Genomic DNA, 12879 nt, shown 5'->3' on the forward strand with positions numbered 1-12879 from the left:
TCCCTAAAACCCTAAATCATTCCATGATTCCGGGGTTCCTCAAAAGCTGTGGAGAACGGCACATTTCTGTTTTCTTGGCAGTTTTCTGTTCCCCTTGGGATGCCTTTTGCAGTGTGCCTGGAATTCTAGGCTTTCTCGTTTAAAAACCCAAACCCTAACCCCAGCTGTAACCCTAACCCTGACCCTAGGCAGTAAACCCAGCCTAGGGCCAAGGCTGATTCCAAGGAAAAACCTGTGGAGGAACCCCCCAGCCACAGGAATGTCCCCTGTGCCATCTCCAGCTATGACCAGGGGAAGGTTCCTGTGCCACCTCCAGGAACAGCCATGGGAATGTGTTTGTGTCATCTCCCGCCACGGGAATGTCCCTGTGCCACCTCCAGCCATGGCCACGATGCCTCCTGGTGACATTGGGAGGTGCCAGCGCTGGGACAAGCCCTGAGCCAATGGAAAGGAGCCGAGCCTGAGCTCACTGTCAGATATTTTTTTATTAAATTAAATCTTTCACAGAAAATAATTAAATAACTGCAAGAATTCCAGAATCCAGCCTGGTACAGCCCTTGGAGCCCGGAGCCTGGCTCAGGAGCCCTGTGGGACAGTGAGGGGACACTGTCCCTGCTCGGGGGTGGCTCTGGCCAGCACTGAGGGTCCTGGGGACAAAAGAGTCCCCAGCTCTTGGGCACAGCCAGACCTGGGGCTCTCTCACCCTGTCCCATCGCAGCCACTCGGCCCAGAATGGTCAGGTCACACCATGGAGCCGCTGTCCCCCACTTTCTGCAGGAGCTGCAACAGGGACAGACCAGGATCAGCGGGAAAATCCACCTGGTCAGCTCTGGGGACACCGCGGTGACATTTCCTGTGCAATCCCATCCGTGGGGAGAGATCCCAGCCAGGGACTGCCCATCCCGAGGGGCACAGAGGGATGCCCAGCCCAAGGGGTCTCCAGGATCTCCTGGATCCCAGCCAGGCACTGCCCAGCCCAAGGGGTCTCCAGCCTCCTCTTACCTGGCTCAGCAGGGGGATGTTTGCCAGCGAGCCCAAAAACCCAAAAGCCACTGGGAAGAAGCTCCTGTGTGGACACAAAAGGTCCTGCTGAGCTCTGGGGAGCATCCCCCAAGCCCAGGCTCTATCCCGAGGATCCCATCCCAAGGATCCCATCCCAGGGATCTCATCCCAGAGATCTCATCCCAGGGATCTCATCCCAAGGATCACATCCCAAGGATCCCATCATGAGGATCCCATCCCAGGGATCCCATGCCCAGGATCCCATCCCAGGGATCCCATGCCCAGGATCCCATCCTGAGGATCCCATGCCCAGGATCCCATCCTGAGGATCCCATGCCCAGGATCTCATCCCAGGAATCCCATCCTGAGGATCCCATCCTGCACCTGAAGAGGGAGATGAAGCCGTAGGCCTCCAGCAGCATGCCCAGGATCGGCCACCGCATGAGGACCACAATCAGCCCCCCGAAGAAGAAGCTGGTGCCCTTCAGCTTGGGCCACTGGAAGAAGAAGGTGAAGGTCCTCCAGAAGCCGATGATGAAGACCAAGCCAGAGAGGAAGAGGAGCTGGGAGGAGGGAGGGGAGAGGGTCAGGGCCGCTCCTTGATCCCCCTGTGGGGATCCCCAGGCCGGCCCTACTCACATTCCCAAAAGCCAGGAGTACCGAGTCGAAGTACAGGAGGATCCCAAAGAGGAGGAAGAAGAGGCCGAAGCCGACCAGGCCCACTCCGATCCCTGTGGAAAACGGGCAAGCAGAGGCAAAGGCTCCACACCTGGGATCCCAGCACCTCCCTGTCCTGCTCCTTCCCAAAAATACCCTTTGGGCTTTTCCCCCAAATCTCAGGACCAGCCTTTGCACCCAGGCCAGGCCTGGAGGAGGCCGTTGGTGCTCCAGAAACCCCCCAAGGGCATCGGATAAATCAGGAACCGCAAAGGAAAACTCCACGGGAAATCCCTGCCCAGCCTTTCCCCGAGCCTTTCCCTTTCCCCTTTCCCTCCAGGAAAAGCTGGAGATGATCCCTGGATGATCCTGGAGAATCTCCCCATCCCCAGCCCATCCCCTTTTCCATCTCACCCCTCCCTGCCCCAGCCACCCCACTCAGGGGGGATCCCAGACAGGACTGGGATGTGCCAAAGGTCCCCACGGAGCTCCTGGATCCCGAATTCCAGCCGGGACAGGAATTCCAGCTGGGACACGAGACCACCCCATGCCTGCTTACGCTGGAAGTCGCTCAGGGACACCATCTTGGCGGTGACGGGGCTGGGCGAGGCCGGGCGAGGGTGGCCCCGCTTGCAGAGTGACCCTTGGAAAAGCCCTTTAGTCCCCACGTCATCCTGGGAATCATTAACGGCCCGGGAACGCCCACGGTGCCACCTCCGGGGGGGGGACACGGTGGCTCCAGAAGGGACGCAGTGGCTCCAGAGGGATGTGGTGGCTCCTGGGGGATGCAGAGGCCACGGGTGGACACGGTGGCTCCAAGGGGACATGGTGGCTCCAAAGGGACATGGTGGCTCCAGGGGACATGGTGGCTCCAGAAGGGACACAGTGGCTCCAGAAGGGACACGGTGGCTCCAAGGGGACACAGTGGTTCCAGGGGGACATGGTGGCTCCAGGGGGGACAAGGTGGCTCCAGGGGACATGGTGGCTCCAGAGGGACAAGGTGGCTCGAGGGGGACATGGTGGCTCCAGCAGGGACACGGTGGCTCCAAGGGGCATGCAGTGGCCCCAGGTGAACATGGTAGCTACAGAGGGACATGGTGGCTCCAAGAGACAAGGTGGCTCCAGGGGGACATGGTGGCTCTGAGGGGGACATGGTGGCTCTGAGGGGACATGGTGGCTCCAGGGGACATGGTGGCTCCATCAGGGACACGGTGGATCCAGGGGGACGTGGCGGCTTCGTGTCACAGTTTTGGAGACAGCACCTCCACAAGCACCAAACCCAACCATAGAGGGAAAACAAATCCCAAAAACCAGGGAGAGAGAGGAGCAGCTGCCTCTGGAGTCATCACCCCCTGCTTCTCCAACCCAACACTAAAATCCACATCCAAGCCCACTCCCAGGAATAAAAGACAGGAGAATGTTGTTGTTTCATAGATATTTTTATTTCTCTACTGCTAGGAAAATATCCCAGAAAACCAAAGCCCTCCCGTCCCACCCTCTCGAAATGCATAAATAGATTTATTTATTTATTTATTTCCTCCCGATGCAAATCCTTTCCGGGTTAACAAGTCACTGCTTTATGAAGTGTTTATGAAAAATAATAACCAAAATAAAATTAATTGATTGAGGTTTGGTTTCCTTTTTTTTTTTATTATTGTTTTTTTTTTAAATAAAATAAAATAAAATAAAATCGCGGCCGGGTCATACTTTGGGGACAGCAGCTGGTGGCTTTGGGAAGGGCGGGGTGGGAGCTTTGGGTCCTGGAGAGTTGCCCAAAGGGACCAAAGCTCAGGGAGTTGCTGCCCCACAGCCACCTCAGGATGTCCCCAAGGCGTCCCCAGAGTAAGGGGGGGTCTGCCCCAGTGACCCAAGAGGGGACACAGGGAAATAAACTCATCCTCTCTTCAAACTTACAGTCTCTGTATATTTTATTTTAAATAAATTTGCTTTTAATAAAAGCAGAAAAAATAGATATATTTTTTTAAATAGGTTTTTTTCCTTTTTTTTTTCTTCTTCTTTTTTTGGTTTTTTTTTTGTTTTGTTTTGTTTTGTTTTTTTATTTCCTTCCCCCTCTGATAAATTGGTAAAGAATCTTTTTTTTTGTTTGTTTGTTTTGTTTTGTTGGCGGGGCTGGCGCCAACAAATCCTGCGGAGAAGAGAGAGCTCGGCACGAGCTTTTTCCCGGGAAAAGAAGAGGAAAAACCAAATATAGATATATATTATAAATGTAGAATTTCCATCAAACATATATTAAGGCATGTAAATAGCAAAATAAAGGGCCAGCTTTATGAGCTAAAGGGGCTGAGGGAGGCTCAGATGGGAGCAGGGTTTAGGGCTCCAGGGATCCTACAAGTATTGCTAAGTTGGGATTGGGATGCAGGGAAGTCCTGGGGGGTTTGGGATGGGGCCAGGAGGGATGGATGTTGGGGTTGGAGATGTGGGATTTGGGATCCAGCTCCTGGCCCCTGCCATGCTCACATCCTTCCAGGGATTCTGCTTCTTTCCCACTCTCCGGGATGATAAAGAAAAGGAGGAATTTGCTACAGGAAATCCGAACCGCTGGAAGGGGCTGGAGAGCCGCGGGAAGGGATTTTTGGAAGGTGACAGCAGGTCCCCAGGTGACACCTCTGTCCCCAGGTGACACCTCTGTCCCCAGACCCCTCCTCAGCACCGTCCCCACCCTCCGGAGGGGGTCCCTGCCGACCCCACAGCTCCATTATCCCACCTGGACCCCAATTCCCTGCTCTGCCCCCATCCCTGCCCAGAGCTCCTGCTCCGTGCTTGGAGAGCCCTTGGAGCGCCCTGGGCACCTCCGTGTCCCCCCAGTGCCACCTCCATCCGTCCTGTCCCCTCTTCCTCCGGCTGAGCCACCGGCGGTGACACAGACGGGTTCCAAAATCAGGGTCAGAGCCCAGGGAGGGGAAACGGCGCCCGAGGAGCCGCAGCCAGGTCCGCTGGGAGGTGGCAGCACCATCCGTGGTGGGGACAGGTGGGTCCCCACCCCAAGAGCCCCTTCACAGACCTTGGGGGGCTGTCCCAGGAGTCCTGTGCTCGCCACGGGGTCGGTGGCCACTGTCACAGCTGTGTCCCTGTGGCACGGTCACAGCTGTGTCCCTGTGGCTTCTGTCACAGCTGTGTCCCTGTGGCCACTGTCACAGCTGTCCAGGTGTATCCTGGTGGCCGCTGTCACAGCTGTGTCCCTGTGGCCACTGTCACAGCTGTCCGGTTGTGTCCCTGTGGCCACTGTCACAGCTGTGTCCCGGTGGCCACTGTCACAGCTGTCCGGTTGTGTCCCTTTGGCCACTGTTGCAGCTGTGTCCCGGTGGCCACTGTCACAGCTGTCCGGTTGTGTCCCTTTGGCCACTGTTGCAGCTGTGTCCTGGTGGCCACTGTCACAGCTGTGTCCCTGTGGCCGCTGTCACAGCTGTCCGGGGGTGTCCCTGTGTCCACTGACAGCCCTGGGGGCTCCTTGGGGACAATCCCAGTCCCCCTCCCGTCTCCTTGGGACGTGGCTCCCGTCGGTGCCACCTCTCCCGCTGGTGTCGCCGCCGGAGGGAGGGAAGGGGGTCTGGGAGAACCGAGGACGGTGGCGAGAGGTTCGGTGTCACCTCAGGAGGGGACTAAAACGTGGCCCCGTGGAACTTGATGGCGCCGGCAGCAGCCAGGGCTTGAGCTGGTGGGGGGGACAGGACAGAGGGGCTGAGCTGGGGGGGCTCCACCCTGTGCCCACCCCCCATGGGAAACGCGGCTGGGATTTGGCTCCAAGGAGCCGGGGGAGGTTGGGACCCCCCCGGTTTTCATGCTGGGACCCCCCCCCCTTTCCCCCATTTGGCCTTGGGGGCTCGGCTTTGGGGGGGGGGGGGTACACGGTCCATGGAGGAGCCGGGGCTGACGTGGCAGCGAGGGGATGGAGGGGATGACGTCAGAGAGAAGAGGTGCTTACGTCACAGGCTCACACCCGCATGAGGTGGCTGCTGTCGGCCCGGGGCGGCTCGGACGAGAGGGGGTTGGTCGGTGGAGTCGGGGAGGCTGGGGAGGTGGGAGGGCTGGGGGTGGCGCACTGAGCTGGAAACGAGAAACGGGAGAGCGGGGTGAGGGACACGGGAGAGGGGAGGGGACAGCGGAGGGGACAGAGCAAAGGGGACAGAGCGGAGGGGACAGTGGAGGGGACAGGGAGGAGGGGACAGCAAGGAGGGGACAGCAAGGAGGGGACAGCGCAGAGGGGACAGAGCAGAGGGGACAGAGCAAAGGGGACAGCAAGGAGGGGACAGCAGAGGGGACAGGGAGGAGGGGACAGCGCGGAGGGGACAGCGGAGGGGACAGAGCAGAGGGCAGGGGCAGGGAGGAAAGAGAAAGGAAAGGGGGGAAGCAAGTGCAGGTTGGGCAGAATCACAGCTGGCAGGGCAGAGTCACAGCTGGCAGGGCAGAATCACAGCTGGCAGGATAGACAGGCACAGCTGGGCAGGATAGAGCCACAACTGGCAGGAAAAGCAGCCACAGCTGGGAAGGACAAACAGCCATGGCCGGCAGGGCAGTCACAGCTGGCAGGAAGGACAGAGGGTGACAGCTGGGCACAGCACGCACACGTGAGCTCCCGGCAGGGCTCCTCATGGACAAGGCATGGTGTGGCACCGTGGGCAGCCTGGCACGGTGTGGCACTGTGGGCAACCTGGCACGGTGTGGCACCGTGGGCACCCAGGCACAGTGTGGCACCGCAGTCAGCCAGGTGCAGGATGTCACCGTGCTCACCTGGGCACAGCGTGCCACCACAATCCTCCCCCAGCATGAAGCGCCACCATGCACGGCCACAAGGTGCCAGCCTGTGCCACCACAATCCCTCTGGCAAGGGGTGACACCACAGTTCCCCGGGCATGGGGTGACACCACAGCCTCCCTGCGTGGGGTGCCACCGTGCCTGCTCAGCCACCTCATGCCATCTCATGCCACCTCATGCCACCCAGCCAGGCACTCCCACCCTCGTGCTGGAACGTGGGCAGCCCCAGGTGTGGCAGGCAGGCCCAGGAGCTGTTGGCATCACCTGTCCCCCTGTCCCAAGGCTGACCCCTGTCCTGCCCACTGTGCTGTCCTCACTCCCCTGCCCTCCTGGCACCTCGCTGTGCCAGGAATCTGCAGGGTCTGGCCCTCCAAGGCCCCGTTCCTCACCCGAGAGCATCCGGCCGCGGCGCGAGGCCTCGGCAGCCAGGGCACAGGAGATCTCAATCCTCTTCTCCTGCTCCTGCAGCTGCACCTCAGGGTCCTGCGGGGTGTCCACCTCCCCCTCACCCAGGGGGATGACGTTCTGCAGGCTGGGAATGGCACCTGGGGTCAGCACCCCTGCCAGGACCCCCGGGATGGGATGGGATGGGATGGGATGGGATGGGGGAGAGGTGTGGTAGGGTCCCCCTGGGATGGGTGGGGAAGGAGTGGAGGTGGGTGGGTGGTCTTGGAATGGCCAGGGTGGTCAGGGTGGTCAGTTCTGCTCAGGGAAGGGGTGGAGGTGGGTGGTCAGTTCTGCTCAGGGAAGGGGTGGAGGTGGTGGTCAGTTCTGCTCAGGGTGGGTGGTCAGTTCTGCTCAGGGAAGGGGTGGAGGTGGGTGGGTGGTCAGTTCTGCTCAGGGAAGGGACAGAGGTGGTGGTCAGTTCTGCTCAGGGTGGGTGGTCAGTTCTGCTCAGGGAAGGGACAGAGGTGGTGGTCAGTTCTGCTCAGGGTGCCCTGGGAAGTGGTGCGGGTTGCAGCTGGGCGGTCAGTGCCCCTCAGGATGACCCCTGGCATGGCTGGTGGCATGGGCACTACAGCCTCACCTGGATTTGGCAATGAGAGTCTTGATCCTTTCCACCTTCTTCTGCTTCTCCTTCATCTCCTCAGGGCTGAGGGGCGATTCTGGCTCCAGCTCCACGTAGCGCTCGGGGATCAGGACTTTGTCCGGCGTGGACAGCTGGGGACAGAGAGGGACAAGCTCTGTGCTGCCCTGTGCCGGACCCTGGGGGACTCCAGCCCCCCCCGCTGACCCCCAACCCCTGCCTGGACACTGCTCCGGGCTGCTGCCACCCTGGGGACACTCGGGGACGGGCCGAGCTCACCTCCTTGTGGATGTCCACGTCGTAGTGCTGCGGCTCCAGCTCCATCTTCCTCAGCCGGGCGATCTCCTCCTGCGGCGTCTCGTACACCTTGTCGGGCTCGTCGGAGCGCAGCGCGGCCTCCAGGTCCGAGATGTCCACCTCGTGGATGCTGCGGTGCCGCCGCACCTGCGACAGACAGACGGCGCGTCCCGCTCAGCGTCCCCACGGCGTGGCGCCTTGTCGCCTGCGCCACCCCGCGGTGTCCCCGCGGGCTCGGGGACTCACCACCTTGTAGGACGAGGGGGTTTTGGTGCCGGGCGGGTCGGGCTGGGGGCCGGGCAGCGGCTGCGGGCCGGGGAGCTGCAGGCTGCGCCGCTTCTCCTTCATGGAGCCGCTCTGGTGGCGCTTCATGCGGTCGATCTGCTCCTCCACGCTCATCTTCACCTTGGTCTCGGTGGCGAACACGGCGCTCTTGGGTCTCTCCTGGAGACGAGTCACAGCCTCACGGTCACCCGCTGGTGGCCGGTCACATCCTCCCAGTGCCACCCTCCTCTGCCGGGAGCCGCTGGGATGTCTGTGACATTCCGAGGATGTCACTCCGAGGATGTCACTCCCTGTCAGAACTCAGCGCATCCCTCCGGGTGTCCAGAGTTGCCCAGGACCCCATGGGGGGCTCAGAGACCCTGGCACACAGCCCAGAGCACCTGGGGATTTGATTGTGACCCCTGGAGCAAGTTACCAGCTTTGTATGAGGACATGAAAGTCACAGAAGTTTAAATAGCATAATAATAAAATTATCACAGGGTGAAAAGGTCGATTTTAGGATTTTTGGTATGGGGGTTATGGGGACAAGATGGAGGGACTTGGGCATGTCCAGCCTTTCTTCTTCTTCTTCTTGTTCTCCATTTTCTGCAGTGATGTTGGCACTTTGGGATTGGTTTAGAGTAGAAGTGCACTGTCTAACACAGGTGATGGGTATTGGGAATTCAGTGTCAATATGTTATACGTAGTTTGTAGTATAAAAGGACAACACCACCCTTGGGGTGGTCAGAGTGCCTGTGGCTGCCCTGCTGAGCAGACCTCGGCTGGGCAGAAAGAAAATTTTATAGCTAAGAATTAATAAACAACCTCAAGAGTGAAAAGTGAAGAGTCCAGACTCGTTCTTCAGCCGCATGGGCCGAAGCAGAGACAGAAACAGAGACACCCTGCACATCTCGGGGCAGCAATTAACAAACAGCAACCCGAGAACTCCCAGCAGTGGGGAAGGTGCTGAATTCACCCTGGGGGTCTCCAGGAGGTGGATGGTTGTCACCCTGGTTTTTTAAGATTTTCTAAGCCTTCTGATGTTGACATTCTTGTAGTGAACTTTCTCATACACACTCTGTAAATAACTCATTGTTTTGCATTCCTTTATGGAGGAGGAGAAATTTGATGGGCTGTTGGTTTGCCCAGTGTCATTGGAGAGGTGGCATTGTCACCCTCCAACCCACTGTCACTCTCGGAAAACTATAAATGCTGGAGCCAGAAAATAAACTCCCCTTTTTCCTTCACCTCGAGAACAGCGGTGCGCGCTGGTGTTTTTTCGTGTCCCATAGTGACAGATGGTGACACCCGGAGCCACCCTCCTGTCCCCAGGCTGCAGCAGGGCCCCCCCAGCTCACCCAGCCCCTCCAGCCCAGCCATACCCGGGAGCTGAGCCCGTTGGCCAGGCCATTCCTCCTGGGCACCGCCTCCTCCTCCGCCGGAGATTTGGTCCTGGGGGGGACGATTCCCACTGCGGGGACACCACGGCACCGGGATGAGCCCTCGGGGAGCCGGGGCAGGGCCCCAGTGCCACCCCCGGCTGTCCCCGGTGCCGTACCCTTGTTGAGAGCTGCTTGTTTGTCGCTGTCGTGCTCCGGGCGGGTCTGTGGGAGCCCCTCGGGTGTGGGGCCGGGGGGGCTGGGCCGGGGGGGCTCCTTCTTGCTCTGCTCCAGGCCTGGTTTGGGCTGTGCAGGGGGGAAAAGGCCCCCAGTGAGCCCCGGTCCTGCCTGGGGGCCACGCTCTGCCTGGGGACACCGGCTGCTCTTGGGGTGACAAAAAGGGGACACATGGACAGGGGACACCCACTGCTCTTGGGGTGACAGGGGACACACGGACAGGGGACACCGGCTGCTCTTGGGGTGACAAAAAGGGGACACACAGACAGGGGACACCCGCTGCTCTTGGGGTGACAGATCAGGGACACACGGACAGGGGACACCCGCTGCTCTTGGGGTGACAGATCAGGGGCACACGGACAGGGGACACCCACTGCTCTTGGGGTGACAAAAAGGGGACACATGGACAGGGGACACCCACTGCTCTTGGGGTGACAGGGGACACACGGACAGGGGACACCCGCTGCTCTTGGGGTGACAAAAAGGGGACACACAGACAGGGGACACCCGCTGCTCTTGGGGTGACAGATCAGGGACACACGGACAGGGGACACCCACTGCTCTTGGGGTGACAAAAAGGGGACACATGGACAGGGGACACCGGCTGCTCTTGAGGTGACAGATCAGGGACACACAGGGGACACCGGCTGCTCTTGGGGTGACAAAAAGGGGACACATGGACAGGGGACACCCGCTGCTCTTGGGGTGACAGATCAGGGACACACGGACAGGGGACACCTGCTGCTCTTGGGGTGACAGCCAGACTGTGATCACCCTCCATGGACACACAGACAGAGGCCAGGTGGGACCAGAGCACCCCAAAATTGTGGGGAGAGGAGCTGAGGGCGCTCTGCTCCTGTCCCTGCTGTGTCCCACCCTGTCAGGGCTGGGCACCCACTGCTGTCCCCACAACGAGGGTGACAATCCCTGCACAGCCTGCAGGAGCTGGGGACAGGGACATCCTGGCTCCGTGCTGGGCTCCCACAGCACTCTGTGCCCATGGGGTCACACAGGGACAGGAGAGCCAGCAAAGGGACATTTTGGGGGTCCTTCCCCTCTTGCATCCCATGAGAACTGCTGGGGTGACAGAGGGGTGGCACAACAGGGCCAGCAGCCCAGAGTGTCCCCCTAAATTCACCCTGACACCCCTGGATGACACAGCCACCACTGTGCCCCCTGTGCTGGCACCGTGCCCCTTCCCAGCTTGGCACAGCCACTGCTTTTCCACGGTCACACATCCCCACCCCTGGCCGTGAGGACACTCGTGTCACCTGTGTCCCCACACACGGCCAAGGTGTCACCAGGAGTTCCCAAATCCAGCTTTGCCCCGGAGCTGGGGGCTCGGAGCCTGCCAGTGCCACACGGCCACATGAAAGGACAGTGACAGAGGCAGAGCAAAGCAGAGGGGACAACCAGGTACAACCTCCCCAGGAGGAGGAGGAGGAGGAGGAGGGGACAATCCCTGTCCTGGGCGTGCACGGGGCGTGGTGACCCTGGGGATACCAGGGGTGTGGCAGGGCAGGACACAGAGCTGTCCCTGTGCCAAGTGCCACCTCCACGCTGTCCCCGTGGATTCAGGGCGGGCAGCTCCGGCTCCTGCCTCATCCCAGCGCCTTCCATGCCACGGGGAGGAGGAGGAGGAGGAGGAGGAGGAGGAAGAGGGGGAGGAGGAGGAGGGGACAATCCCTGTCCTGGGCGTGCACAGGGCGTGGTGACCCTGGGGATACCAGGGGTGTGGCAGGGCAGGACACAGAGCTGTCCCTGCACCAAGTGCCACCTCCACGCTGTCCCTGCAGATTCAGGGTGGGCAGCTCCAGCTCCTGCCTCATCCCAGCACCTTCCATGCCACGGGGAGGAGGAAGAGGAGGAGGAGGAAGGGGACGGCAGGGTTCGGTACCTGTCCCCGCTTGGCCTCTCCTTGGTGCCAGGAAGGGGAGGCGGGGTAGGGCCAGAGGCGGCTCTCGCTGGGGAGCGGAGGAACGGCCGGAGGAGACTCCAGGGGCACGTAGGACTTGGGGAGGGGAGGTCGAGGCGGGCCCGGTTCCTGGGGCGGGCAGAGCGGGAGGCGTGAGAGCAGAGAAGGAACAGAGAGTTAGAAAAGAGAGAGAAACACGGCGGGAGCGTCCTGGAGGAAGGGATGGAGGAGAGGGAGTGGCTCCAGGGGGTCCCTCTCGGTGTGCCACATCCTGCTGCTTGTCCCCTGTTGCAGGCATCTTTTATGGAAAACCCTTTCCTTAGGATTTTTCCTCCTGAGAAGCTGAGAGGCCTCAGGAACAAAATGTAACCAATGGTTATCTGCTGCTGTGGAATGCAACAGGTGGATCTGGGATTGGCCCATGTGGTTGTTTCTAATTAATGGCCAATCACAGCCCAGCTGGCTCAGACAGAGAGTCTGAGCCACAAGCCTTTGTGATCATTCTTTCCTTTTCTATTCTCAGCCAGCATTCTGATGAAATCCTTTCTTCTATTCTTTTAGTATAGTTTCGATATAATATCTATCATAAAATAATAAATCAAGCCTTGTGAAACATGGAGTCAGATCCTCATCTCTTCCCTCATCCTGGGACCCCTGTGAGCACGGTCACAGTCCCCAAGGCCAGGCAGGGCTTGGGGCTGTCCGAGTGAAGGGTTCTTGGCAGCTCTTGGGGGCGCTGGTGTCACCTCTGTGCAGCCAGGTGAGGTTGGGGAGTCCCCAAATTGTGCCCTAAATGAATGTGCTGTGCGTGAAGGTGGCACCAGCCCTGGGGGAGGGCACTCAGAGCGGCTGTGGTGGCACCAGGAGCTGCTCCTGGAGCTGAGCAACTCCCGTCCCTCCAGACACACAGCCCTGCGAGGACCACGGGCCCCAAAGTGACCAGGTGACACCAGGACCCATCCACGTCACCAAAACGGTGTCCCCAAGCAGAGCCATGAGGGGAGGCAGCTCCGTGCCCGTGCCCAGCAGCCTGCCATCCCCGCTGGTGACAAAGAGGGGACACCCAGGGTCACTGACCTCGCCAGGGCCGGGCTTGGTGGGCGATCCCTGGGAGCCGGAGATGAGGGAGAAGGGGCTCAGGGGGCTGGTGAGGCTGGCAGAGCTCAGGGGGCTGGCAGGGCTGTTGGAGCTGTACGTGCCCGAGGGGCCCAGGGCCACTGCGGAGGAAGGAGATAATTAAAGATAATTAAAGATAATTAAAGGTAATAATGAAGGTTCTCACCCCACTGAGCAGGAACCCACTGGGGACACCCCCTGCAGGGCCAGCC

General features: G+C 60.0%; 2 protein-coding genes across 9 annotated transcripts in view; both read right to left on the reverse strand.

Annotated features, from left to right (window-relative positions):
• Positions 1-741: 741 nt before the first annotated feature.
• Positions 742-2243, reverse strand: GOLT1A (golgi transport 1A). The gene is made up of 5 exons (XM_066565385.1): positions 2219-2243; positions 1642-1733; positions 1387-1565; positions 1003-1066; positions 742-780 (listed from the first exon to the last, which is right to left on the reverse strand). The coding sequence occupies exons 1-5, from the start codon at positions 2241-2243 to the stop codon at positions 742-744; spliced, it is 399 nt and encodes a 132-aa protein (XP_066421482.1).
• Positions 2244-3176: 933 nt separating this feature from the next.
• PLEKHA6 (pleckstrin homology domain containing A6) overlaps positions 3177-12879 on the reverse strand; it is a 51352-nt gene continuing 41649 nt past the window's right edge. For 5 of the 8 annotated variants that reach the window (XM_066565162.1, XM_066565158.1, XM_066565159.1 and 2 more), the window contains 10 exons: positions 12629-12768; positions 11534-11680; positions 9579-9705; positions 9403-9491; positions 8003-8200; positions 7739-7903; positions 7460-7593; positions 6822-6964; positions 5603-5724; positions 3177-5332 (listed from right to left, as the gene is read on the reverse strand). In XM_066565162.1, coding sequence (XP_066421259.1) covers positions 5612-5724; positions 6822-6964; positions 7460-7593; positions 7739-7903; positions 8003-8200; positions 9403-9491; positions 9579-9705; positions 11534-11680; positions 12629-12768 — 1256 coding nt within the window. In that variant the 3' untranslated portion in view covers positions 3177-5332; positions 5603-5611. The remainder of the gene's footprint in view (positions 5333-5602; positions 5725-6821; positions 6965-7459; positions 7594-7738; positions 7904-8002; positions 8201-9402; positions 9492-9578; positions 9706-11533; positions 11681-12628; positions 12769-12879) is intronic. The other 3 variants (XM_066565161.1, XM_066565157.1, XM_066565155.1) reach the window with 2 other exon arrangements.

This window comes from Molothrus aeneus, chromosome 24 (genome assembly GCF_037042795.1).
Source record: "Molothrus aeneus isolate 106 chromosome 24, BPBGC_Maene_1.0, whole genome shotgun sequence".
In the NCBI taxonomy this organism is placed as follows: Eukaryota; Metazoa; Chordata; class Aves; order Passeriformes; family Icteridae; genus Molothrus; species Molothrus aeneus.

What these genes read in the sequence shown, in the direction of transcription:
- GOLT1A (XM_066565385.1), bottom strand. Translation starts at nt 2,243, where the DNA reads ATGGTGTCCCTGAGCGACTTCCAGC. An exon ending in GTCCCTGAGCGACTTCCAGC is followed by an intron (nt 1,734 to 2,218) that starts GTAAGCAGGCAT and finishes CGTTTTCCACAG; the next exon opens with GGATCGGAGTGGGCCTGGTC. An exon ending in TACTCCTGGCTTTTGGGAAT is followed by an intron (nt 1,566 to 1,641) that starts GTGAGTAGGGCC and finishes CCCTCCTCCCAG; the next exon opens with CTCCTCTTCCTCTCTGGCTT.